Source organism: Corythoichthys intestinalis, chromosome 2, assembly GCF_030265065.1.
Source record: "Corythoichthys intestinalis isolate RoL2023-P3 chromosome 2, ASM3026506v1, whole genome shotgun sequence".
In the NCBI taxonomy this organism is placed as follows: Eukaryota; Metazoa; Chordata; class Actinopteri; order Syngnathiformes; family Syngnathidae; genus Corythoichthys; species Corythoichthys intestinalis.
In genome coordinates, this window is record NC_080396.1 from 57,365,421 (window position 1) to 57,392,392 (window position 26,972).

Consider the following 26,972-nt stretch of genomic DNA (forward strand, 5'->3'; position numbering starts at 1 on the left):
CTGTTGATGTTCAGTTACTTCCTGTTGATTTTGGGGTATTTTATGGGTCACTTCCTGTTTATTTTGAGTTACAGAACAGGAAGTGACCATTGAATCACCTAAATGAATAGGCAGTGACTCAAACTCAAGAGGAAATGACCTGTAAATGCCCTAAAATGAACTGTAAGTGACCTGTAAATGCTATGAAAATTGGACAGAATGACTGAACGTTCCGAGTCTAAATGGATTGAGCGTCGAGCACCGTCAATGGCAGCCTTAGAGTTAACTGAGACACTATTATGGTGGAAGATTTTGGTAGCAACTTGTTGGTTCCTTTTTATTTTTTTACATTGACACCTTTTTAAAATAATATGTCGATTCTTGGCAGGAGCATATCGATAACCTTTTGGGACACAAAGTATCACTATAGATCACCAATTCGATATTTTTTTCACACCCCTATCTACAAGTATAGTATTGGTTCCTTTTTATTCAGTCGCACTGAACGGTTGTTGACAGTCGCGCACGCGCGCGCGGACGCGGGACGGCCTGACCCCGCCCCTCGCTGCGTGCAGGGGCGCTCCTCCATGTGACGCTGGGCCTGAACACAAAAATCCAGTATGGCGGAATCTGTCAGGAGATGAATTTTTCGTGCCCCCTCCATCTCTGCCGCCTCCTTTCGCAAAGTGGAGCAAAAACCCCCAACGCGTAGCATGGGAGACGACTAAACCCCCGCGCGGGACCTACGTCGGGACCACTGGTCGCCTCCGCGCCCGTTGAGTCGAGCTTCCGGTGAGTTTTCGGGGGGCTGTACGTGAACGTGTCGCCACTTTGATCCACCGGCAGGGATGCGATGCGCGGACCGGGGATTCATCTCAACGACGCCTATCTGAACTTTTCTTCCCGTGGCGTTTCTCCCTAAGATTGTATAACTTAAAGATCTTTCTGGAGAAAGGTTGATCGGGAATCTGTTTCCCCGCGGTTCATTGCACTGTTGAGGGCGGGAAGTGTCCAGGCAACAAGGAGGGTGGGGGTGGGACAGGACAGGCGACGTTTATTATGCCGATTGTTGCTGGGCTATTTTTAGGTCACTTCGGGCTTCAGCTCTACTGCGCCACTTTTGCGTTACAGCGATGTTGTTTTTGTGTGTGTGTTGACGAGAAGAACGCGTGAAACACCAAGGCCTGAGCTGGGGTGTGTGTGTGTGAATGGTTTCGGGATGGGCGGTGGTAATTCTCTGCATGCGTCAATCTTTTTTTTTTTTTTTTTTTTTTTGTGAATGGGGGCGTTGAAGCTGTTACACTAAAGCGGCTCATCATCTTGTTTTTACAACTCTCCACCAATAGTCTCATACGCACTCACCAACCTATTAACTCATTCCATGCCAACGACAACGATAGACGTCCAATTCATTTAAACCAGAAAGACTGTCTATTAATGTTTCAGATTCAATGGCGGTGCTAGACGTCCAATCCAGTTTGACTGGGAGGGCTTCTGCCAACCTCTCCCAGTCAAAATGGATTGGACATCTTGCATCGTAGACGGCAGCCAATGAGTTGATTGATGTACTGATACCGTTAATGTTCTAGATCAGAAATGGTATTTACTTGTACAATATGTCTATCATGTTCTCTTGATATTCTAATTTGAAGTGGGGCAATACGATGGGTCAGCAATTAGCACGTCTGCCTCGTAGTTTGAATCGTGGAATCTGGGCTTCTTTTGTGGATTTTCTTCTCGGGTATTCTGACTCCTTGCACATTCCAAAAGGTTAACTGAAGACTTAAACCTAAGGTGGACCGATCGAATTTGTTCGGCCAATCATGGATCACAGATTTGTGAAAAACCCTCTCCATTTTTAAAACTATTTATTTCATTTTATTTTTTAATTACAAACAACCAGCAGACCGATGTTGAAAAGATGTTGGATAACCATTCCGATGTCGATCTTATATCGTTGAATCAATTTCACTTTTGCACCCTCAATAATTGTTGTTTCAACGTTGAAATCCTTACAAAACCAAATGTCATTTCGATTATTAATAATATTGGAACAACGTCAACTCAATGTTATGTTTTCAAACAAAACGCCCGCTCATCCGTAGTTCTATGACTTTTCAATCATATTTCCTGGTCAATCATAAATCAACTATTTGTCAACATTAGTTCATCAACTATAAAACAATGTTAACCCAACCATCGCCTGACATACCGAAAACATAACAAGGTTGTTTCAACGTCACTTGACCTCGAACATTTCGACGTCAACCATACAATGATTTTGATGGAAAATCAACATTTATTCAATGTCGGTCTGCAGTCGGGGAACAGCATGCACCTTTAAGTCATTCACTGCCATTGATGTTGATAAACGCCCAATCCATTTTGATTGGGAGGGCTGGCAGCGATTGATTGCCAGTCTAAATGGATTGGATTTTTATAACCGTCAATACCAGTCAAAATGGATTTGCAGTCCATCACTGTCATTGGCAGCCAATTAGTTAACATTGCAATCAAACTTGTTTTATGGTAAAACATTGATGAAAAAGATGTTTTTAACTGTATATGTTGTAGTTTAAAAATAAATTAATAAATTTGAAAACGTTAATTTTTTCCAAACTACTAAATTCTTATTCCCTTTACCAAAAATTAAGATGCAACATATTTAGCCTTTTAAAAAGAAAATCACAATGTTTAAGAGAACTACTAAATGGTATCATATCATGTGTGAGGTCTTTCTTTTTTTTGCATCTTAATACCTTTTAAGCGCGAACAGCTGGAATCTGAGCCAAATGTTTTTACGAAACAGGTATTATCTAACTGAATTCACTCACTAAGGAACAAGAGTAATGAGTCTATCCAGCGGCCACAAAACAATTACCACACTATATGGAATGTTAATAAGAATGTCACTCCTTCCCATGAAAATGCAGCAAAAGAACGGCAGACATTACAACTGTAAGCTTAATGGTGAAGTCGCGAAAGTATGAAAATACACAACTAGTGCACTTAATTGCCCATATTAATCACCATGAATGTCTGGGACCAAATACTAGTGGGCTAACATGGCTAACTGACTCCAGACGCGATCGGTGGACAAGATCGGTTATATTTTTAATGATCAGCTAATCACCGATCCCCCAAAATTATGAAATCGGCCCCGTTCAATAGGTTGGCTGATCGATTATTGCACCTTTACGCAACATTATCCACATGTGAGTATAAAGGGATGCTTGTCCATAGGATAGCTCAACAAGTCTTTCCTATCTCTATAAAGCCTAATAAGTAGTATCCCTTATATAAGATCTGGGTTCAGATCTTTTCTCCGCCATTCCAATTGGCATGTGTGTGTTCCTTCCGTGTCCGCATGGGTTTTTTTTCTTCGGTTACTCTAGCTCCCTCCCATGCTCCAAAAACATGTTGGCTTCAGTCATTGGCTATGATGGCTGTCCACATCTAATCCATTTTCTAAGGAAAGCTAGCAATGATCATTCACCACCTGCCCTCCATGTTAAAAATTGATAGGAAGTCTCTTTCCATCAATTGCAGCCGATGAGTTAATGCAAGATTCAAAATTGTCCAGAGATGTAATTTGTGATTGGTTGTTTTCAACCAATCCAGGGTGTTCTCTGCTGCTTCCCTGAAGGACGATGGAGTGGGCTCCAGTTCTCTTGATGACCAAGTGAAGATAATCTATTTAGAGACATCCATAAACAGGATCAATCATTTATGGATACTGTAATTTCTCATGTGTGCAGTTGTGGATTTTATGTATGCCCAAAAATCTGCCTTCAAAAAATGATTTTCTGTCATACTTGTATTTAATAGAGGCCTTGGATTTACTTCTTTCAATACTCCAAATTTCAATTGTTATCCACATAGTAATTTGATAGATTTGGATTTCTTGTATTCAGACACATTTTTATTTTAAAGAAAAATGTCAACAGTAGTCATCCCGGATGTGCCAGATGTTACCAGAGATTTCGGAAATTCAGTCTGAAATCTTGTTGTTTTAAGAGGCAGGGTGTGCATCCTTTATTTGATTGAACCAAAAAACAACTGGTTTGAATGGCTTCTGTTCTTATCTTTCTTGGACACCCTGTTTCTCCAGTCAGATTGGCCAAAGTGCCCTCCAGCACTCCTAAAGTGTGGTGCTCTGAATGTCCAAACAGCACATTCCAGCTACACTTAAAGTTTGCTGTGTTTTGGGAGTGAAACAGAGTGCTTGCAAACGTGAGCGCGTCGTCTAGGATGTGTGCTGATGATACATTCCAACAATATTTTTGAATTTTCCCCCAACATCCTGGAGTGTCACAGAGTTCCTCCAAGTGCATATCTGAACGCATTGCAAGGAAAGTACATTTTTTTCACAACAATGAGGTACTGCTAAAGATCAATACAATGTGACACATTTTCTTAACTAGTGCACCTACTCCCAGTTGCGGCATCACGGCCACACACAAATATTTTTTGCAGCTTGGAAGACTGAATTGGACAACATGACTGGTGAAAGCATCTGAAAAGTGGGGGTGTTGTAGGAAGGGGGCGTAGTGTACCCTAAACTGGTTGCCAGGCAATCACAGGGCAAAAAGAGAGGTAATATAATTTACAATTGTTTTTTAAATTATTTGTTTTTTTAAATGCATATCGTACATGAGGATTAATGATTTTGATTTGCAGTGGTGTTGAGATAAAAGTTGCACCACATCTTACAGAGTGGTTTTCTAGCATTTTCAGAGGATTTGGACAATTTTAATTTAAACAATATCTCAACAATTAACTGATTATGAAAATGGCTGTGGATACATTTAATATTCAGTCATTTGTCAATGAAGCAATCATTTATGTAAGTTCAATTTTCTTTATGATCATGGTTATGATCCCTCAAGGGCAAATGCAGTATACACTCTGCTGATATGATTTACAGTTATTACACACCACCAGTGAAACAGACCACACACATGTGATCACTGGAGGAGAGATGTTAAAGGATATAAATGTTAAGTGTGTTTGGCCCCTTGAGTTTCAAGGGGTGTCAAGTTTAGGGTTGATCCAGTCGAGGCATGTTCTTTTGTTGTTTTTGCTATTTTAGACTATTTCAGGTGCCGTTTACGTTAGCTTTTATTTTGAAAACTTAAAATAACCACAAGATTACTGATAAACTCACTGACTGTGTTTTGAACCCATTTATAGGCTTTCATGATTTTTCTTCAGGGTTCCCCAGATCTGTCACCCTGCATCAGACTAGCACTTTCTGGGGACAATGGCTAAGCACACACGCTCTTGCACATGAACACACTAACACCCCCACTAGAGACAGATGCCCTGGGAGAATATTGTTGCATGAAGCCCCCCTCGGCATGGCAACTATTGGCCGTGACACGCACCCCTCCTTCTTCTTCCATCACAAAGCAACATGCGCTGTGCAATGACCGACTTTTTGGGGGAGCAATTTGTCCCGCTGTCTGGCTTTCTTGTCGTGAACCCTGCCCCTCCCTGCCCTCGCACACACGCATAGCCATCCTGCTTCAGAGGACATTACAGATCTCTGCCAGCACAAGGGGGTAAACACACATGCACCCCCCCCCTCCCCCCATCTACCTTGCCCTCAGGCAGTTTTGTCTCCACCCTTATTTTAAATATGCAGGGAAGTCCACTTGGCGTTTTCAGCCCCTTGTCTTGATTATATCTGACACCCTTTTGCTCAGGGCGCCAGGGGTTCAGGCTAATCTTAGAAATTGAATAAAATGTTTTTTTAGGTATTTTATCAAATTTAGAAGTACAGTTCAAACTGTAATTTCTGTGTACTGTAGTTCATAGACTACACTAGTCATTTCCCAAATCAGAATTGTCTTAATTGGTTAAGAATGTTTAGACAATTAAGTAATAAACGTGCAGAATTGTCAGTGTGAAATTACAAGTCAACGTTTCAAGGCATTACTGGCTTAGAGCAGCGGTCCCCAACCACCGGGCCGCGGACCGGTAGCGGTCCGTGGCACATTTGCTACCGGGCCGCAGGGAAATAAATAATTTATTAACGACTGGAGTCTGGCCTCTGGCTCTTGACACATCAATATCCTTGTCTACTCTATGGACTAATCCGAGTAAAGTTGGCCGCAATTACTAGGGTGTTTGCACACCTACAGCATGGCAGCCCAGCACCAGTCAATGTAAACAGTAACTTTAGCTGCTGTTGGCTGTGTGCTGTGAGCGGCGACGTCTTTGCACAGCTTTTTTACGGGGAAAAGGCCACCTTCTGAGCCACAAGAGGAGCCTACAACCAAGTCCATTCTGCATAATATGTGGCTGAAAGCTACCAAACGAGGCAACAAAAGCAAATGCACTAAGAGCATCATACCTCATGGCGAACCATATTCCTAAAGCTAAGAAACCTTTCACGATTGGAGAATAACTCATTATGCTTGCGACCACACCTATGTCCCGACAAGTTTTAGGAGAGGCTGCTGTTAAAAAAAGGTTGATTCAGTGTATGGTGAGTGACATTTTCCCTGCACGTAATATTCGTTTTTAGCCTCGACGTGTTATTTTATATTTACTGTCACTTTCTGACACACAGTAAATATTTATATTAGTTGGAATGTCTTCTGGTTTGGTCAGCATTGTTCGATAGTGCTGGCCAGAGGGAAGGAGCTAGAAAGGACGGTGTCTAGGAAAACAACAAAAACAGAAAATACTAGAGACCATAATATATTTATCTATTTACGCATTTTCATGTTTCAAAAGTGAATGTTCTCCTCCTCCCTGGTAGGTTGGCACCAGCATTGGACACACTTAGTTACCAAATCCAAAAGGCGAGTTTCTGCTCGTGAGGGATCCGGGCAGCAACTTTTTGATCCTGATGTTGGATGATTTAAACACGCACTCCAAGTTATCTTCTGTTTGCTGCTCATCACATCTGTGCACACTCAACAGCTCTCAACTTCAATGATGACGTCACACAGTCGGCAAGGTAAGAATCTGCCTTGAGCATTTGCGTGTCAGTGGCTAAAGTTGTATTACTTATGAAACTGGTCTTCTGGAACTCGTTTTCCACCAACATTTTAAAAATATGCATGTTAAGTTTGTATGATTAAAGTCGATAATGATGACAAGTTCTGTGTGTAGCTCACCTTCCACCTAAAGTCAGATGGGTTGAGCTTCAGTTCATTGGTGACCCTAACTCTAATGAGGATAAGTGGTATAGAAAATGGGCTTAATTCTGGAACTGTGCACTGTGGAAGCTGCAGTCTGTCACATCGGTTGAAAAATGTTTGGGAAGCTTTAAGTGAAATTGTAACCACCAGGGCTGTTGTAATGAGCAGTTGAGCTCCGAATTATGGATTAATGTGATTTTAATTGTGATTTTCATGTAATTTCCCTTATAAATGTTGGAAAAGTGAAGACAGATTAAACGCGAAAGAACAGTTAAATCTGGTTTCATATGTATTAATTGGCTCAATTGAAGTAGTAGAGGAAGAAAAAAATGTAACCATGCTTGAAATTATATGCTTCTGTTTGTATATTTTAACTAACCCATAAATTTGTATAGTTGCCATTTAGTTGAGTCCAAACAAATCAAAATTTTTCAGAAACCGTTAAACTGCGCAGAGAAATAATGATTTATGTCTCATTTCTTTAATAATTATTAGAACTGATTATTAGAAATTAGAACAAATGTTTAAAAAACAACTTTAAGCTAAGACAACACCTAGTGTAAATGGCATTCATATGAAAGACAAATGCTCAAAGTATTTAGGTATGCAAATTGAGAATTTCTCAGATCTTTGACAATGGAGAAAATTATGATTAAATACAAAAAATGACAGTTTATGGGCAGAGCCATTTTATGATGTCAGTTATAGTCATGTACATTACACACTTATGGATCCAAAAACAGGTGCGTGTGATAATGGGTAATAATGACATAATAACAAAGGGTCGGAAATACGCACATTTGATTGGCTAAAATAGTACCCGCATATAGACCCTACCCACGTGACGTCACAACTCCGCTCTCCTGAATGGTACCGCCCAATTGTCCGTCAAAACATAGTGTTAACCTGTTACGGCTACGTACATTCCTCCTATTTACGGCGTTTTTTTCTGCTCCTTAACATTAATAATCAAAATGGTGAAGGCGTGTGTGGCTGTTGGTTGCACTAACAGAGAAGATGGAAGGAGAGACTTGAAGTTTTACCATATTCCGAGGGATCCAAAGAGGAGAGCGAAATGGACGGCTGCAATTCGACGGGAAAACTGGGCACCAAAAAATCACCACAGACTATGTAGTAGTCATTTTATATCCGGTAAGATATATTTAAGATATACTTAGAGGGTTTTGGGCTGACAAATAACCACAATTAAGATCATTGCTAGGCTAATCGCCGACAACATACACGTATGTATGTAGTGAGAGTGCTATCGCTAAACCATATAAACATTAAAAGCCTTAACTCCATTGACAAACGACATGAAATACATTAGACTTGACAGTGGATGTTAGCAATAACAAAAGATTTTGAATTGAAAATTTCGTAACTCACCTTTCCAAGCACAAGATAGATTCCTGCCGAATTTTCGTGGACGAGGACCTGTTTCACCCAACCAGCAACGAAGTATTTATAAGCCTCCAAGCTCTTGAAGTTTTTCAAATTTTCGTGAGAATAGGCTGATTTTGTGTGGACAAGATAATTGTAAATATCAGCGTAGCAGATGTCAGGCAGACAGGGCGAAGACAGTGGGTCGAAAAACATCGATTTGGGCATCAAATATGGATCTGGCGACTGTATAGAACGAAGCTTTTCCACATAACGCCTTTTATGCAACACATCCAGTGAGTTTACGGCATCAGAAAGCACCGGGTCTTCCATGAAATGCATTTTAACTTCCTCGATCAATTGAAACCAATGCTAATACAGAGACAAAATGACGAACAAGTGGGCGGAACCATACAGCGAGCACGTGGTTTTGTGACGTCGGTGGGTAGGGTCTATATAGAATATCTGCCACCATGTCGAGTGGCCACTTTCTGGAAATACTGTCTTTTATTTACGTTTTTCTCCGTTACTGTTGTCACGATACTAAAATTGTCAACTCGATAATGATACTCAGAAAAAGTACTTGATACTCGATACCATTTTCGTTACTACATAAATAAAAAGCCCCAAATATACATATATATTTTTCATTAACTCTTTCATTGCCATTGACAAAGATAGATGTTCAATCATGTTGCTCTTAAAAACTGAATTAAAACTTTAAATAACTTTAACATTAAATAAGTTATCAGTAGTCGACATCCAAATTATTTTAAGTGGGAGTTTATCACTAGTAGACGTGCCATCCCTCCTACTTCCAATGGATTGGACGTAGGGCTGAACGATATTTGAAAAAAACGACATTGCAATTTTTGGGGGGTTTGTGATATATACTGTGATATTAAAACTAGAAGAATTTTCACCAGACTTGAAAAGCTCTGTTTCGATATATGATTTAATCACAGACCACCTTTCTTCGGCAAGCTGTTTTGTTAATATACAGTATGGTATTAATAACTTTTCTTATCTTTATCACTTGTACTCTTCAATGGTAGCATCTCAGAGAACCTCCCCCACCCCAAATATATTGAAAAGAAAATTGCACTAAGTGGACCAAGTTCAAATTTCAGCGGACCTAACTTGCACTTGTGTGATTTCATTTCATTCCTGAGGTTTTATGTAATAGTTTTATTTTAATTACAAAAACATCCTGGTAAAATTCAAATAAAAAACAGTGTTTTTTTGTTTTCCGGGATTCAATAGGAATTAGGAAATTAAAATTAAATCATCTTCATTTTGACTTTACTTTTGACTGCCATTATCTTTTCATTTTTTTTTTTTTTTTTTTATATTCTCATTGCTCTTGTGTGGGTAAGTTGCATTTTCATCCAAAAAGAACTCAATTCACACTGTGACAGAGTCTTAGTAAGTCTGTGTTTGTGTGGGTGTGCAACTTCAAGGGAGTGTTAGTGAGCATGTGTGCGTGCCAGCCAAGTAGTGGGCCATTTTTTATAATATGTACAGCAAATGAGCTTAGGAACATGTGCATTTTTGATCCCGGACATTTTCTTTATTACAGCAGGCATGGGATTTTTAGATTAAATATCGTTTAAAATAAATCTCTTCAGAGAAAAGGAAAATGCTTTGTGGGGTTTATATTTCCCAGAACAAAAGCAGGTCACAGTCACACTGATAAGGCCGGCTGTGCATCAGTTGTTACATTCATATCAGTTACAGGCTAGTGTGTTTGCAGAGGACTGATTACTGTGTGTGCTGAAGAGAGCTTTAACACATTTGCTGCTGATATTTATTTTAGTTTCGCCATGTTGACTGCTATATTTTTAAAAGTGTATTAGAAATGGTAGATTGGCGACAAAAAACTATTACAACATGAACAGGTTAAATTCACAAATGTCTGAAAATAACAAGTTTGTGTTTTAATTTTTGCTCGTAGGATGAGATGATCATCTGAGATGATTGTTGAAGTGCATTCTAAGGAAAAAAAATGACATTTTCCCACTAGGGTTGCACAATATATTGAAAAAATACCAACACTGCAATGATGCAGTACTTCTCAATTATTTTCTGCCCCCGCCTTTCCCCCAAGGACAATATTACGCACCCGCACTATCCACCACAACTTTAAATAGGATGATTTTTATTTGAAATTTTTAATTAATTACAATAAGAATATTCAGCATTGTTTTGCTGAAAAACTCAAGTGGCTTGTAAGTATAATTGGGGTTTAATGTCTTTAAGTGACGCCTTTATTTATTTTGCTTTTTTTAAATTTTACGTTTATGGTCGCTACTACCTATTTGCTGCCAACATTTTTAGACCCATTGGGCTTTCTGCTGCTCTTACCATAGTCATAAGGATGCAAGTGCACAAATGTATCATCATATTTTCCGGTCTTACGTTTTGGAAGACCTTCCTTCGTCTCATTATCTCCTTCTCTCTTTTCCCTTGTTTTCATCCCTGTGAAATATTTTTTGTATTGACTCTTGAAGGTTTGCTCACTACACATAAGTCCTGTTCTGTGCTGATTGTTTGTGCTTGCTAGGTGAATAAAAATGCTTCACACAGACCTAATGCTCCCTTTTAAAACTGACAATTTGCAAAGAGTGAGCTGCTGTCACGCACTGTTATGGATGTGCAATTAGACTTTATTCTAGTACGCCCCCTCAAAAATAATGTTCTGTGTGGTCACATGTGCTCTCTGGCATTGTAACAACAGATGTATGATAACGCTTATCAAGTTGAAATATTTGTGCCACAAAATAGCTTATTTTTCAATATTATTTTTAAAAATATTTTAGATAAAAAAGATCTCCAGGGTGACCTAAAAAACCAGATCCCAAATTTGGATAGGAGTGATTTCTTGATTTTATTTTTTGGGGAAAAAAAGAGACTAGCTATTGCCCCTTTTTTTTCGTAGAACATCATACATACATCATATTGAAAATAAACTACTTTTAGCTGCAGTCTTTTTCTTCTGATAAAAAAATCAAGAAATGACGCCTATCCAAATTTGGGGTCTGGTTTTCATTGGGCCACTAGTCTCTGTACAACCCCAATTCCAATTAAGTCGGGACATTGTGTTAAATAAATAATAATAAATACAATGTAGGCCTGCACATTATATAGTTTGAACATCACTATCGCAATATGTGCATGCGCAATAGTCCTATTGCAGGAAGTGCAATTCTTTTTTTTTTTTTTTTTTTGAACACGTAAACTTTTGTTTTGCTTCATTAAAGCACAAAGTGTGCAGACATATTGCCTCGTGGATCTTTTTTGTATACATCAATCTTCATAATTCACAGATGAATATCCTTGGCCTTGAAGAAACTGTATTATATTAATACAATGTGGTCATGATGAGTCAACCAGTCTTCCCAAACAAAGCTATTCAAGTCATCTGGTGAAAATTCTTGTTTTAATATTGAAATATATATCGCAAACCCCCAAAAAGTCGCAATGTAAGTTTTTTCCAATATCGTTCAGCCCTAATACAATGCAATGACTTGCAAATCATGGATGGTTAGGCAAACGTTAAGAATTTAGCGTGACATCTTCTCATATTTAAAGAGGCAATAAAGTAATTGAATAAAGCGTCAAGTGAGTGACTATTCTATTTTTGTATAATTTTGAAATGGCGAAGTTGATGTCAGTGAAGAACGATTGTAGTCTGCGTACCTGCAAAGTGTCAAAGTCGCCACACGTATTGCTAGCACCGGTGAGTTTCCTAGTGACACACCCACTCCACAGACGGCCAATAAGAGCAAAGAGGAAAAAAATTTGGATCCAGTCAGAGAATTTAACTTTTACATAAACCCAAGCCTCTAGTACTCAACTAAATTGCTTGAAAAATCACATATCGGGCACTTTCAACGCAATTTGTTCTGCAACCAAATAAAATGGTATCCAAGGTTGTAAAAAAAAAAAAAAAGAATATAATAAAAGACTTTAGTGCCACTTTAAGCAACTGCAATAACCTTTCTATGATGAACCCCAAAACTCATTTAAATAAAAAAGACGGTAGTTCTCTATCCCCCGGTCAGACATGCACCTTGTGCACAAAGGAACTGTCTGATAAAATGTGCTTATATGCAGCCGGCGTTGGCAGGTGTCAGTAGTTCTCATTGATGAGGCATGGTGTTGCCGTAAGCTAACAATGATTTGTTTTCATGCTAGTCAGGATTAGCAAGCTTTCCAGGATCATCTGCACAGTTTGCCGCCAGTAGGAACAACTGGGGGTGCACATGAATCATAGGCACACACACACATAAATGTTATCATTTGTGAATTAGGAGTTTTATATTTTGCATTTGTAAATCATGGACAGATTCGACACAGTTAATTTCTGTAAACAATTGAGTGTTACATTAAAATCTGTGTGGACACCAAGACACACTCTTTTTTTCCTTGATGGCCTAGCAGCATCTTGGTTACGGTTAAAAAAATGTCAGATTTTTACTGCCTTGAATTTCCTAGTACATTTACAAATGTTGCTTGAAGAAGTGGGAGAAAGTATGCTAAATCTTTTATTATGAAAGCCAAAGTGGTAGGTAGGTTATAATTATAAATTATTTACTGTTATTATGTAAAACTTGAATATCAGCAGTAGGAGTGGGAACCTCTTGGTACCTCGCGATACAAAGCTCACGATCACGATGATCTGACGATATGGCGATACAACGATTATCGATACGTTGGTCAGGAAATCATTCTAGGATTTTCTACAAACAACTAATAAACAGAAAAACAAGTTTCTGCTGTGAATTGGAATGAGTTTATCACTAGTAGACGTCCAATCCATTTGAACTGGGAGGGTTCATTCGCTGCCATCCCTCCCACTTCAAATGGATTGAACATCTATGGCCGTCAGTGGCAGCCAATGCCAGGCAATGAGGTAATTTTGGGCCATTTAAGATCATTTACCTGTTGATTTTGGGGTATTTTATGGGCCACTTCCTGTTTATTTTGAGTTACAGAACAGGACGTGACCTGGGAATCACCCAGATGAATAGGCAGTGACTCAAACTCAACAGGAAATTACCTGTAAATGCCCTAAAATGAACAGCAAGTGACCTGTAAATGCCCCAAAAATCAGACCAAATGACTGTGAATGCCCTGCTTTTGAATGAACGAACGTTCCCAGTCTAAATGGATTGGGTGTCGAGCACCGTCAATGGCAATCTTAGAGTTAACTCAGACACTATTATGGTGGAAGATTTTGGTAGCAACTTGATAGATCCTTTTTTTTTTTTTTTTTTTTTTTAAAACATTGACACAATTTTAAAACGACATTTCAATTCTTGACAGGAGCATATCGATAACCATATCGAAATGGTGATATATCACGATATATCGTCATTTTGATATTTTGTCACACCCCTAATCAACAGTCTGTCAGTGAAACCCTGTGTAGTCTTTTGGTGTTATAGGACCAGCGTGCATAAATGCACTTCACTTGACTTTGAGGCGTGGGATAAACAGTATCGAAAATGAATTGGATGATGCTGCCTTTGGAAGCTGATGGTCCCATCTGTTTTTAGTACTGCTTGTAATATGGTTGTGATGAATAGTGAGTATTGCCTTTGTTTTTCCAACAAGAGTTAGGTGTGTGCTGTTTATGCAAAGTGGAAACACAATGCAAACACAAATAATGCTGTATTTTGCGACAAATCCGTACGGGCGTTTTGGATTTTCTTTCAAAATTGTCAGTTTTCATTCTCAACCAGCATGTTGCAAAAAAAATGCTCATATTTAGTTATTATCCAATGTGTGAAAGGTCGAAGGTTCTTGCATTGTTTTTATCTTCTAATCCCAATTGCCACTTTCCATTTCAGTGGGGCTTTTCATCCTCTTTTCCAAATGCACGCGATGGCTCGTCGCACTGCTTAGAGCCAGGGGTGAAGGGGTTAAAAGCGCTTGCTGCAATAAAGAGGGCTTATCCCTTTGAGTCTATTTTTAGAATCACAAACACGAGATATGTAGCGCGTGCATGCATGGCAAACAAACATTATTTTTGGTATCTGATGTTTAATCCCTTTTCATGGTTGAGTGTTTTATGTGTATTTCTGTGCTGGGAAGCTAAATAAAGATCAACAAGTGTACACATGACAACCAAGCACCTTTGTTGTGCTGCGACCATTGTGATTTGAGCGTGAAGGGTAATTGCAAATCTTTTGTGGTCTTGTTGTCGTCCACTTGTGCTGACAGGTTTTTTTTTTTTTAATACAAATTACGAAATTATACTAGATTGCAAAATGTAGTTTAGCGGCGTGCAGACAGTGCCGCACCCTCCCTCCCCTTGCCGTGGAGTTCCTTCCAGCTGGATGATTCTGTGGTGTGTTTGGGGAGGGAAGGGGGTGACTTCTGCATGCATGCACGCATGCTTTGACCCTAACTGCACCCATAGTGGACCCAAACCTTGCAGAACATTGTCAGCCGTGTTTTTTAATTGATTTTTGGGACAGCTGGCAAGCTTCAGCTAATGAAAGGAACTGTGTGCATCTTTTGTCCCTGTCCCTTTAGTCCCCGTGAAACGAGATACACTGAGTGCTGCCAATGAGCTGCCTATTGCAATTTAGGTTTACAGTCCACCCTTCGACCCCGGTTTCTAATGTCTTTTCATATCAGGGCCTGCAGGGCTCGCCTGTATGATTAGGAGTAGGTCCTTTTTTGGAAATTATTTATTTATTCATTTTCAGCATCGCTGAACCTGTTAAGGGTCACAGAATGCTGGAACTGATTCCAACTGACAGTGGACAAAAGGCAGACAACATCCGGAACTGGTTGGGCACATATAAGCCGCTTTCAGATATAAATATCACAGCATAAAGTGTGAATTGACTCGCAATTTGAATGAAATTTGTCTTTTTAGACAAAGGGCTATATGCCGGATCATTCCCGACTGGCTGCTTTCAGACATTAACAGTGAACCAGTGTGCTCATTTTGGATGGACTCTAAGACCAGACTGATCAATGACACATTCTCATTGAAAACCTTTACTTAAAAAAATAAAATAAGGAAACGCTAGACACACGCCTTATTCTTTTACAAATGAGGTTTTGTGCGATGCACATGTTACTTGGTAACTTGGTAGAGATGCGGTCTTAAACTACTGAGTCCTTTGCCATCCCATTCAAGTTGGCCTAGACAGGTTGCGATCTTGATCATTTCTGTCCTTTGCTTACTGCTGGTAAAAAATGGTTATTCTTTGTTGCAGTAAGAAGAGTAAATGATGACAAATACTACGGCTTGCACTGTTGTCCTGTGATAGCTACGTCATCAACCTGTGCGTCTGAAGCAAAATATTTCAATTTGTATTCGGACAACGATACCGTCGTTGTGACTCAGTCGATAGGTGTTGCTTGATAGGTAGGAAAAAAAAAACAGGACCCACAGCAGCCCTTAGGACCAGTTTGGAGACCCCTGCACTAGGTAATAAACCTGTTGCACCAGGCGGACACTATTCAAAGAAATACCCAAAACTGCTGTCCAACATTATTTTGTTGCCATCTAAAATGTGAAGTCAAAATTCCAGTTGCCTTTTTCCAATGTTTTCCTGTGTAATTTTTGCTGTTTACCTATTTTTCCTGTGTAATCTTTACAAGCGTCTTCACATCTAGGAGAAAGAGCACCAAGGACATATCTGTAAGAGTTGAACCATTTTCTCTTTTTTTTTTTTTTACACTTGTCGAGAAGCAATTGCACATTTCATGACATCACTTAATTTCTGTAAACGGCGAACGTGTGTACCTTAAGAGCAAGGACCTGGAGTTTAACAAAAAGAAATAGATGACTATATACTTTGCATAAAACATCCAGAGAGGGGATTGAATGATAGGTTAGTGTGGATGACTTGGGGTATTGGCCAGTCTATTATACATTTTATGCACTTTATCCATCGTAGTTAGGATGTCGCCTACTGTTGCCAACAGACTTAGAACAAAGTTACCTTAATTTTATTATACTTATTTAAGTAGGGCTTTAAATATGAAGAAACAGACTGATAGAGTAGATCAAGTGATCTTTATGTACTGAAAGAGGGTGGTGTCGAGGTAGGTAGCTTTATCTGCTGCAGTATTTTTTTCCTATAAATTGTACCAAATTAAATCGTTTTAATGCAACATTCTTTTTCTTTTACCATTTTTTCCCCCTGAAATGAAATGCAATTTTCAGTAGTTTGCAGGGGTGAAAGTGGCAAGAATTTCTTGCCGGAACTCCCCGACGTGAAGGTCGCCACGGAGCCATAAATTCTATTTATTTATATATATATATATTCTTCCTTTTTTTTGTCTGGGGGGACCTCCTAAAACTACAGAAGTGCAAAGAAAACTGTTTTGGCACAGCTATTTCTATAACACATACAAAAACTTATTTTCATTCAAAATTGTATTTTTTTTTAATGATTTGCAAAATAAAAGTTAACAAAAACAGCAATAATCCCAAGCTCCATCTCCTAATTTTTATTTTCTCTCAGTTCCTCACATACTAAATGCCGAATCTAAATTTTAACCACTTAAGAACATAGGATGTATATTAAAATTGAAGTTAATGTAAACATTTCTAAACATTTTTAAATTTTTTTTAATTTAATTAAAAAAAAAAAAGATATAAGTAACATATATTCAGGAAAATAATTACAAATTACTTATATTATGTAGAGTGAAATTGAATATATTTTGAAGATCGCGCAAACATTGACTTTTTAAAAAAAAATCATAAGTAAGTTGTAACATGGGTTAAGATTCCCTGATTTTAGCCAGTACTTGTTTTTCCCACACTCCCTGAATGCACCACAGCACATGACAAGTCACATTACACCAATTATCCAATCACCATTCACCTAGGCACTATATAAGCTTCCTTGACTCCTCTCCCTTCAGTCGTGTGGGAGAGAAGCCAAGGAGCAACAGCTGCAGGTCAGTCTCAAACACTTTTTGATGCATCCAACCAATTGTGTTTCAAACTTGTTAAAGGCTGTTTTATAACTTATAGAACCAGACCTTTTAGTTGTGTTGGGGACCTGTTAGTGTGAGTTCTCAACTACATCCACGTGAACTGGTGAGTCTGAATTTTTTTTCATCTGTTGTTAGCGAATTAGCCACATGCTAATTTAGGCTAATTTATGTGTTCATGTGATTTTCTCTGCCCTTAGGTGCTTTATTTGTATTTTTGTATGTTAGCATGCTAATGCTAACATGCTAATGCTAACAAGCTAGCATGTGAATACTTTTGCATTTTCATTTCTGTTGGTGCTTTGTGATTGTATTTTGTAAGTTAGCATTCTGGTGCTAATGTGCTATTGCTAACATAGTATTGCATTTTTAGTCATTTCGATTGTTTAATTGGATTGGTTGGTCCATACAGGCCAGGTGGTCCTACCCTGCCTTGGGACCACTCCAACAAACAGATGGCGAGCTAGAACTTGAGCCAGGAGCCTGACGGTTCTCTCTTTTTCCTTGTCTTCAAACCAAGTCAGGGTCTGGTAGGAGGCTTAGCAACCTGTTTTTCCCTCTCCCCACTACTCGGGTCAAGCATTTCAAATACCCATTCAACTTGTGACCAATAAAGCAGCGCTAATGGACACTCACCTTGTATCGCCATAAACTGAAGCCATTCATCTCTTGACTGTTCGTAACTTACGAACGGCGGGGTGGGGAAAGTTGGGATTTTGTCTACCTGTTGATCAACTGTAAATTGTGTACACACTGGTATTTTGTAAATATTTGTTTATTTTTTGTGTCACTTTTTGTAAAATACATATTTCACTCAAACCAACTCTGGCTGTCTTTATTCATTGCCGCTGCCCTCTAGTAGCCGAACTAGATCTTCCTGATTTGCCCACTAATTTGTCACCTCAGTGGTGCCCTTAACACGGCTCATACTTGTTACAAAGTGAATAAGTAGCCTAACATAAATGGACAAATATAAGTCCAAAGTTCACATTGACAGGTAAGATGTTCTGAACCTCCCTATCAGAGCAAATAAAACAAAATATGATAAAAAAGCCTCCTCAACTCTTTCCTTGCTTTTAAACATTTGATCCATTTTATGTTGCATTGCTCTTTTTTTGTCGCATCAATTCAATGATTTTTTTTTTTTTTTTTTTTTTTTTTTTTTTTTTTTGCTGCTCCAGAAAACATGCACATTTGAACCAATCAGAGCTAACTATCTCTGCTGATCACTGGTCTGTATGTCAGCCAATTGAACTGATACATGAGTCCAGCCGTTTCATGCATTCGCACATTGACTTGACTCATCATCGTCAGAGTCAAATAACTGCAGCTGCTGGGGAAACCTCCATGCCGTCCGTGGAATAAAATAAATAAATATTGGTGGAAACTGACTACGCTACATAAGTATGGAGGTAGATTTGTGTCTTTATTATTCAATCAAAAAAAAAGTTGCTTCAATCAAATAAGTTGCTTCAATCAAAATATATATTTTCAATCGAAGAAAACGTCTCTTCAATCAAAAAAAATGTGTTTGAATGCAAAAATTTGAAACTCAAATATATTTGAAAACTTTTTCTTTGAATTTTTTTTTTTTTGATTTAAGTCAAGTTCTTTTTAATTGAAACACCATTTTTGATTGAAGTCATGTCATTTTGCATTTGGACCACATTTTGGCTAGGACATTTGTGTCTTTATTATTCAATCAAAAATTAAGTCGCTTCAAACAAAAAAAAATTTTTTTCAAAAGAAAAATCACTTCAATCCAAATTTTTTAAAAATTCAATCGTAGAAAAAAAGGTTTGAATGTGAAAAAATATTGAGACTCAAATTCGCATTTGAACACTTTATTTTTCATTCAAACCGTTTTCTTTGATTGAAGCAATCCTTTTTGTGTTCAAGCCATATTAGGGGTAGGACATTTGTGTCAAAATCATTCAATCGCAATAAAAGTTGCTTTAATCAAAAAACTATTTTTAATCAAAGAAAAAAATCATTTGCAAAAATATATATTTTTTGAAAATATATTTTTTTTATTTGAAATATATATATTTTTTATTGAAGTATCACTTTTTTTGAAAAGCAAAAAGTTTTAAACTCTTTTTTTTTTTTTTTTTTTTTTCAAAGTGGAAAAAGTTTTGAACACACTTTTTTTTTGAAGTGGGAAAAGTTTTGAAGGCACTTTTTTTCGATTGAATCATTTTGACACAAAGATTCAACTTCAATGCTAGTTCCGGTGTGTTTGAGTGGCAGCTGATTGCGCCAATGGCATAAAAGTATGAAGCAAGAATAATGGCCACCAGGTCTCCATCCAGCCATCGGAGTCTCCTGGAGTTCAAGCCGAATATAGGGCACTGGTACGGGGGGGGGGTGATTTTTTTCTTTGATTAAAAATAGTTTTTTGATTAAAGCAACTTTTATTGCGATTGAATGATTTTGACACAAATGTCCTACCCCTAATATGGCTTGAACACAAAAAGGATTGCTTCAATCAAAGAAAACGGTTTGAATGAAAAATAAAGTGTTCAAATGCGAATTTCTGAGTCTCAATATTTTTTCACATTCAAACCTTTTTTTCTACGATTGAATTTTTAAAAATTTTGGATTGAAGTGATTTTTCTTTTGAAAACATTTTTTTTTTGTTTGAAGCGACTTCATTTTTGATTGAATAATAAAGACACAAATGTCCTAGCCCAAATGTGGTCCAAACGCAAAATGACATGACTTCAATCAAAAATGGTGTTTCAATTAAAAAAAACTTGACTTAAATAAAAAAAAAAATTTCAATCAAAGAAAAATAGTTTTCAAATATATTTTTTTGAGTTTCAAATTTATTTTTGCATTCAAACACATTTTTTTTGATTGAAGAGACGTTTTCTTCGATTGAAAATATATATTTTGATCGAAGCAAGTTTTTATTTGATTGAAGCAACTTTTTTTTTTGATCGAATAAATTATAATAAAGACACAAATCTACCTCCATACATAAGCACTTTATTTTCCTTGTTGTTAACACTTGTGTATGTAAATCTGATATTGGTAGATTGTTTTCATCTTGGAGATGAAATGCATGTGTGGTCGCTTAGCATTTTTTTTTTTTTTTGTAACATAGCGTTTTGACAGTTGCCATCATATTTTTGGAATCAAAGCACCGTGTACCTGAACTGCATTCCAGCCCTGAATCTTATACCGGAACTGCGTTCCAGCCCTGAATTTTATACCGGAACAGCGTTCCTGACCGTTCTGGCCCATTTTCACCCCTGGTAGTTTGTTAAATGAGCTACCAGCTAGTCGCTGAATTCTTTTCATCTGTTATTGCTGATATGATGTATGGTGCACGATCCTTTGATTTTTGAAAAAAAGCATTTTTCAGATACTCTTCTTCTTCGAGCGCTCTCACATGTCTGTATTTAACCAATCCAACCAATGAGAGTGAAGCAGTCACATGACTGCATACAAATCCTTGGAGGCCCCATCAGAAGCAAATTTTTGAAAGTGACTCATTTACATGAAGCATGGCATGGCAAAAACAATGGAGGGTTTCGTCAGTGTACTACACCCAGTTAAGAGAGACAGAAAACCCCAGGCCTCACATACTTCCTACTCTGTTTGCCATGCAAATGAGGAAAAATAACAGGATTGTAGTGCTGCAACGATTAATCGATTAACTCAAGTAATCCGATTAGAAAAAAGCTTCAAATTAGATTTTGCTGCTTCGGGTATCCGTTTAATTAGAGTGGCGTTGTAATGGTTTGTTTTGACCGTGTATGCATTTAGTTTTATTGATTTGTGTGGATACACTGCCCTCTAGTGGCAACAGTGAATATGACATAACTCATTTCACATGGCGGAGTCCAGCTGCTCCCTGTTAAGACCAACATAAGCTAAGTTTTTGTATGACCTAATGTTTTTTAATGCATTTGTAATTTATTTTATATATATATTTAGCCGTTGTTTGTGGGAATATGTGTTTGAACCATTTGTGAAGAGCATTGTTACAAAAAAAAGAAAGTTAGCATTAAGCTCACAGACTTTTGCTATGTAAGTTATCCAATTGTTCTTTTGTTGTACTTAGAGCCTCATTTATTATTATTATTTTTTTAATACCGTTTTAGATTCAGCTCAGGTATTTGAATTTTTTTATGTTCCTTATCTGATTACTCAATTAGGTACTTAAATTAACTAGTCATTTATTAATCGACTACTAAAATAATCGATAGCTGCAGCCCTATAGCATTTATGTGAGATGTCATGTTTGTCTAAAAATTTTGAAATTTTAGTCTATACAGTATGAATGCAGCTTGAAACTTTTTGCTCACTACGTGTGAGCAAAACATTTATTTGAAGATGTTTCTTGACTCACAGCAATCGAGAAAAAGGATGCTTTCACACTAGCACTGCTAGGTCCTTTTTAAACAGACCAGAGTTCTTTTTCTCAGCCCGCTCTCGTTTGGACCAAACAAACGAGGTGTGGTCCGCTCAAAAGTCGTGGGTCTCTGTCCAATTTAAGAAGACCTTGCTTCGCCTGTGAATGCAAGCGGGGCAGGGTGCGCTTATGCGACATTACGTGCAGCGTAACAGCACCACACTATGACGCGTCACGCTCCCTCCCCTCCCAGGAGGGAGGTAGTTCCTTTTCTTAATATGTCCAATCTATGTGTGCGCCTTTCGTCCACGTGATGCTACTCGGAAAGTTTGGTTGGCACAGTGTGAATACTGAATCTTTTCAACAAGTCATTTGCAAGTGTTGATGTGAGTTGGCTGTCCAACCTGACCTTGGTCCTCTTGGTCTAATGTGAAAGTGCCCAAAGACTTACCCAAGACCTTAAAACGTTGGCCTTGAGAACAAGACTTGGGGTGTAAAGGTACACATGCGTCTGTACGTACCTCGGTACGGGGGTCCTAGTTCAGCACAACAGGATAAACAAAAGGGCTTTTTTTAATCACAGCATTTGAAAGTTAGTTTGTCCTATTGGGTAAAACTGAAAAACAGCTCTTATTAAAGTGCAAAATAAATAAAAAAAACAGCTCTTATTAAAGTGCAAAATAAATAGAAGAAAACATCAAACTTGTGAATTTGTGTTTTTATTGTTATAACATTCTTTAATTTATGTGCAAAAATAGACAACACACCTTTTTTTGTAGGGATCCATTGAGGTAAGTTCAAGTCAGGTAGCACTCGCCAGCTGGAAACATTTGCAACTTTTTTATAAAAATATGACACCGCCATTTTCGGTGTTGGATTACACACAGTTAACTGTAAACCATTACCGTTGAACATACACTCCCACATAAAATATATTTTTGTACTGGCTAAAATAAAAAATAGCAATTAGTTTCAAAACTGACAAAGCATCTCTTGAAATAGTGCAAAAATAAATACTCAGTATTTCAATGACTTCAGCCGTAGGGCTAGAGCAAAATGAACATTTCCTGATTTGAAACTATAAAACAAATATGCTTCAAAAAGTGTTAGTATTATTATTGCATTTGATATAGGCCTGCACAATATATCGCTTAAATAAATCTCCATCCCAATGTGCGCGTGCACAATAGTCGCATCGCAGGATGTGCAATTGTTTTTTTTTTTAATTATTGTAAACTTTTTTCTTCATAAAAGCAGCAATTGTGCAGAGACATGGCTTCCTGGATCCCTTTTATATACACCAATCTTCATCATTCACAGATACACCACCTTAACCTGGATTAAACGGCATTATTTGAATACTAGGGATGTACCGATCCCATGTTTTTGCACCCAAGACCGAGTCACCTTATTTTGAGAATCTGCCGATACCCAGTCCTGATCCGATACCGGGGAAAAAAAGTTTAGTTTTTTTTTTTGCTTTGATGCTCATGCTGCTGAGAACAGCCTCTCACTAACACAATGAATGAGTTGCCACAGCACACTTGAGACTGTGTACCAAGCTTAAAGATGATTAACCCATTTGTGCCTTTGATCGTAGAGCTACTGAGGTGTCTCTGGCCAGATCAAAGCTACAAACCTGTCAATCATTGTTAACTTTTAAGTACCAAACACGAGCTGCACTGGTGACCAACAAAAGCAGCAGGAGGGGGGGTGAGAGGCTGTACAAATATGAAGCAGAAAAACATAAATACATTATTTTAAGTAAAAACCCAATCATTTTCACCACATTCCGATCCCCTGAAAAATGTCGCGATTGACCAGATTTCCGATCACGTGATCGGATCAAGACATCTCTATTGAATACAATGTCATCATATTGAGTCAACCAAAGTCTTTCCAAACAGAGCTATTCAAGTCATCTGGTGAAAATTCTTGTAGTTTTAATATCGCAACATGCATCGCATACCTCCAAAAAGTCACAATGGCAGATTTTTTCCATTATCGTTCAGACATAATTTGATAGTTCTCACTCTGTACATTCGCCATAGCTTTCGCAGGAATGATTGTCACTAATTATAACTTCTTCTTCATCTGTTTTAGGTTTGTCTTCTTTTTCTTGTAATGTCGGTTGTTGGTTTCGGCACATTCCCTTTACTACCACTCGGATTAGAGGAGGACTAACTCCGACATGGATTATTATTATTATTTCAAAACTGTAACATATTTGACATCTGTGTGCGTGCACTGAACCGTGACGCTCATAACTGTGACTTTACAAATACCGTTACACTTTCAAAAAAGACGTGTTACAACTCTAGCAGTAAGTGAAAAGCAGTGATGGAGGACTAGTTAAATGACTTGTGACAGAATTGTTTTAGGATTTAGACCTAAAACCTTTGAAAAACTCGACTCAACTTTTACCTGGTAATAATGAGACTAGTATAAAGCACTTTTAGATTGACTATCAGATAATCAACAAAATAATGAGTACAGAAGTTGTGTCACAAAGTGGTGGTGAACTGGAGTGGATTATCTGTAGAAGTTATGCATGAAATTGGCTAATAATAATCTGATTCGACCTTCCTGGTCATGTGTCTTGACGAAGACCAGATACTGCAGAGTAGACTGCATTGATAAGTTCATTTGACCTAGTACTTGTTTTATCACAGAACTTGGCTTGACTTGCTTGGACAAATTGTGTGTATGTATTGTAAAGTAACTATGAAAAATATCCTGCCTTTGCTGTAATTAGTACAGTAAGTACCGTTTGACGTGCATACGTACAAGTCTCATCAGAGCTGTTGTGTCAGTGACTTAGGTAGGCTTCTTTTGTTGAGGAAAGTTGAGCACCCTACACAGAGGTGGGTAGGGACAAACACAGCTGGATCAAACAGAGCAAGGTGAGTGTAGTGTGAAAGAGTCTGTGAACTTGTTCTGATCCATGAGGAGAGCAACATGCAAATGGTGAAGCTGCCAATTTTCAAACTAATGCCAATTTGGCCCGCATGGTGCAAAGGCCACACTTGTAAGGGTCAGGCCCTCATGCTACCTTGATAGTATGTTACTGACAGGGTAGGCAGAAAATGCATTTGCCTTGAACACCTCTGGCAAACTGGCTTTGGACACCTTTTTGGCCATGGCACATATTGATATGCCATTTTAGAGGAGCTGAACATCTTCAGTGGGTTGCAGATACAATATGAATATAGCATATCAGGCAAAGGCTAGCATGAAAAGATACAAAGTGTTTAATGGTCTGTGCAACTACCATTTCTTAATACAAATTTTCTTGCTAATCGCAAAACAACTTTCAGTGATTGAGAACTAGCAGTCCTTTGTAACAGTTTATATCTATATTTCAACTGTGATTGACTTTGTTACTCTGTGAAGATTTTGTGTTCCCTTTATTTTTCTAGCAATGTCCAAGATGTCTCTGTAAAGTTCCACGGCACAAAAGATAGATTTCGAATAAAAATGATAAACTACAAGTTTTCCTTTCTATCATTCACATCTTTAAGTTGTCAATGTCTTCAAAATTTGATGCCACCCCTTGAACTTGTCTATAAGCTGAAAATGATATCACTTGAAGGCAGGTCTTTTGAGAAAGAAGTTTTCTGCTGCAATTAATGTTTTATTGGTTAAGAACTCAAATGCTAAAGACATTGTGAATAGGTATGTTGTCGTGGCTGGTTGCTAACAGTTTGAAAAAGTAAAGCTTCATCCATTAAATAAATGATATTTTTTCAACCTGTGGGATGTGTGGCAAACTAACCCTGCTCTATAAAGCACAATGGAAAGTGTTTTTCCTACCATTTCAGCCAAGGGTTCACCTTCTTTGTTTGCATCAGTTGCTATGACGTCGGACAATACCATCGGAAAGTACATCTGTGACCCAAAGGGAAATTATCCTCAAGGAGTGGAGTGTTTCATTACTTGCATTGTTGCTGTCAGTTTCACCTTGCTCGCAGTCGAGTCAACATGTACAAACTGCCAGTGTGGCTGTGCCATGAATTCAATGACAGCGGGGTTCTCACAATGCTGGGACAGAGCGACATTCAGCAATGCGGCAGACAAAGTGACCGAACATCTCCCGAAACCTTAGTTTATGGCACCGTCCATCACATGCTCGCCCCTTGACGAGCATGATCTGCATTTGCTTGATTTGACTGACTGTGTGCCTGAGGCGAGCAGAGGCTATTTATAGCTCCGTCTCTTTGTATGCTCTCCCATTGGGGATGCGAGTGGAGGTTGAAGAGAAAGCGAGTGCTGCATAACAAGGTTATGTTCAAGATGATTTTGCCCTCTTGCAGAGGGCAATTCAGATGTCGTACACACCTGCGTTCCACATTCACGTCTCAGGTATCAACTGTGCGGTTTGGAGTAAAAGTCCTGTTTTGTCAATCTTACCGCAAAACAAGACACCTGTTCGCTCAAGCTTCCCCGGGCAAACTCATTTTCTTTCATTACCATCTGTAAAGCCGCTCTATGTAGTTTTTGCAAAAGCGGCTTCAAATTACGTACCAAGCCACAGGTGTCGTGTAGACATTTCGACAAGGCAATGCAAGGCAAATTTATTTGTATAGCACAATTCAACACAAGGTAATTCAAAATTTAGATTGCAAACTATCCTGGTGTGCATGTGATACGAGTACACGTATCATGAAATATTCCCAAGGGGATTGATTCTAAAAGGTGGAGCGATATCGTGACCACCTGTTGTTTTTCGCAATCCTCCCTCACCTGACCCCATGTCTGCTAAGAGCGTTGATGGCTGGCTTTTGGAAAGGGACCTGTTTAAAAGTTGCATCAATGACAGGATGGATCACAAATAAATGTCCTATCCCAACTCGGGTCGTCATAGGGATTGGTGCATTTGAGGCGCGGCGAGGCAGCACAAGACAAATCAGTGCAGGATGCGTCCTCGAGCTTCACGGCTAATTAAGCGTATGTGCCAGCTTGGTCCAGGGAGATATCCAGAAATAGCGAGACGCTCGCCTGTTTTCCTCTCTGTTAGTCGTCCGAGGGGAATTTACATGGGTTTCATCTCCTACGCAAAAATTAATTGCATGTTTTTGCCTCAGATGTTTTCGTATACATCAGGTGATTTTAGCTAAAAT

General features: G+C 38.4%; 1 protein-coding gene across 2 annotated transcripts in view; it reads left to right on the forward strand.

Moving 5' to 3' along the window:
- Positions 1–539: 539 nt before the first annotated feature.
- The window catches only part of LOC130905418 (histone deacetylase 4-like), a 130,378-nt gene continuing 103,945 nt past the window's right edge, over positions 540–26,972 (forward strand). The window contains exons 1-2 of one of the 2 annotated variants that reach the window (XM_057818819.1): positions 540–771; positions 6,749–6,949. In XM_057818819.1, coding sequence (XP_057674802.1) covers positions 6,925–6,949 — 25 coding nt within the window. In that variant the 5' untranslated portion in view covers positions 540–771; positions 6,749–6,924. The remainder of the gene's footprint in view (positions 772–6,748; positions 6,950–26,972) is intronic. The other variant, XM_057818829.1, reaches the window with a different exon arrangement.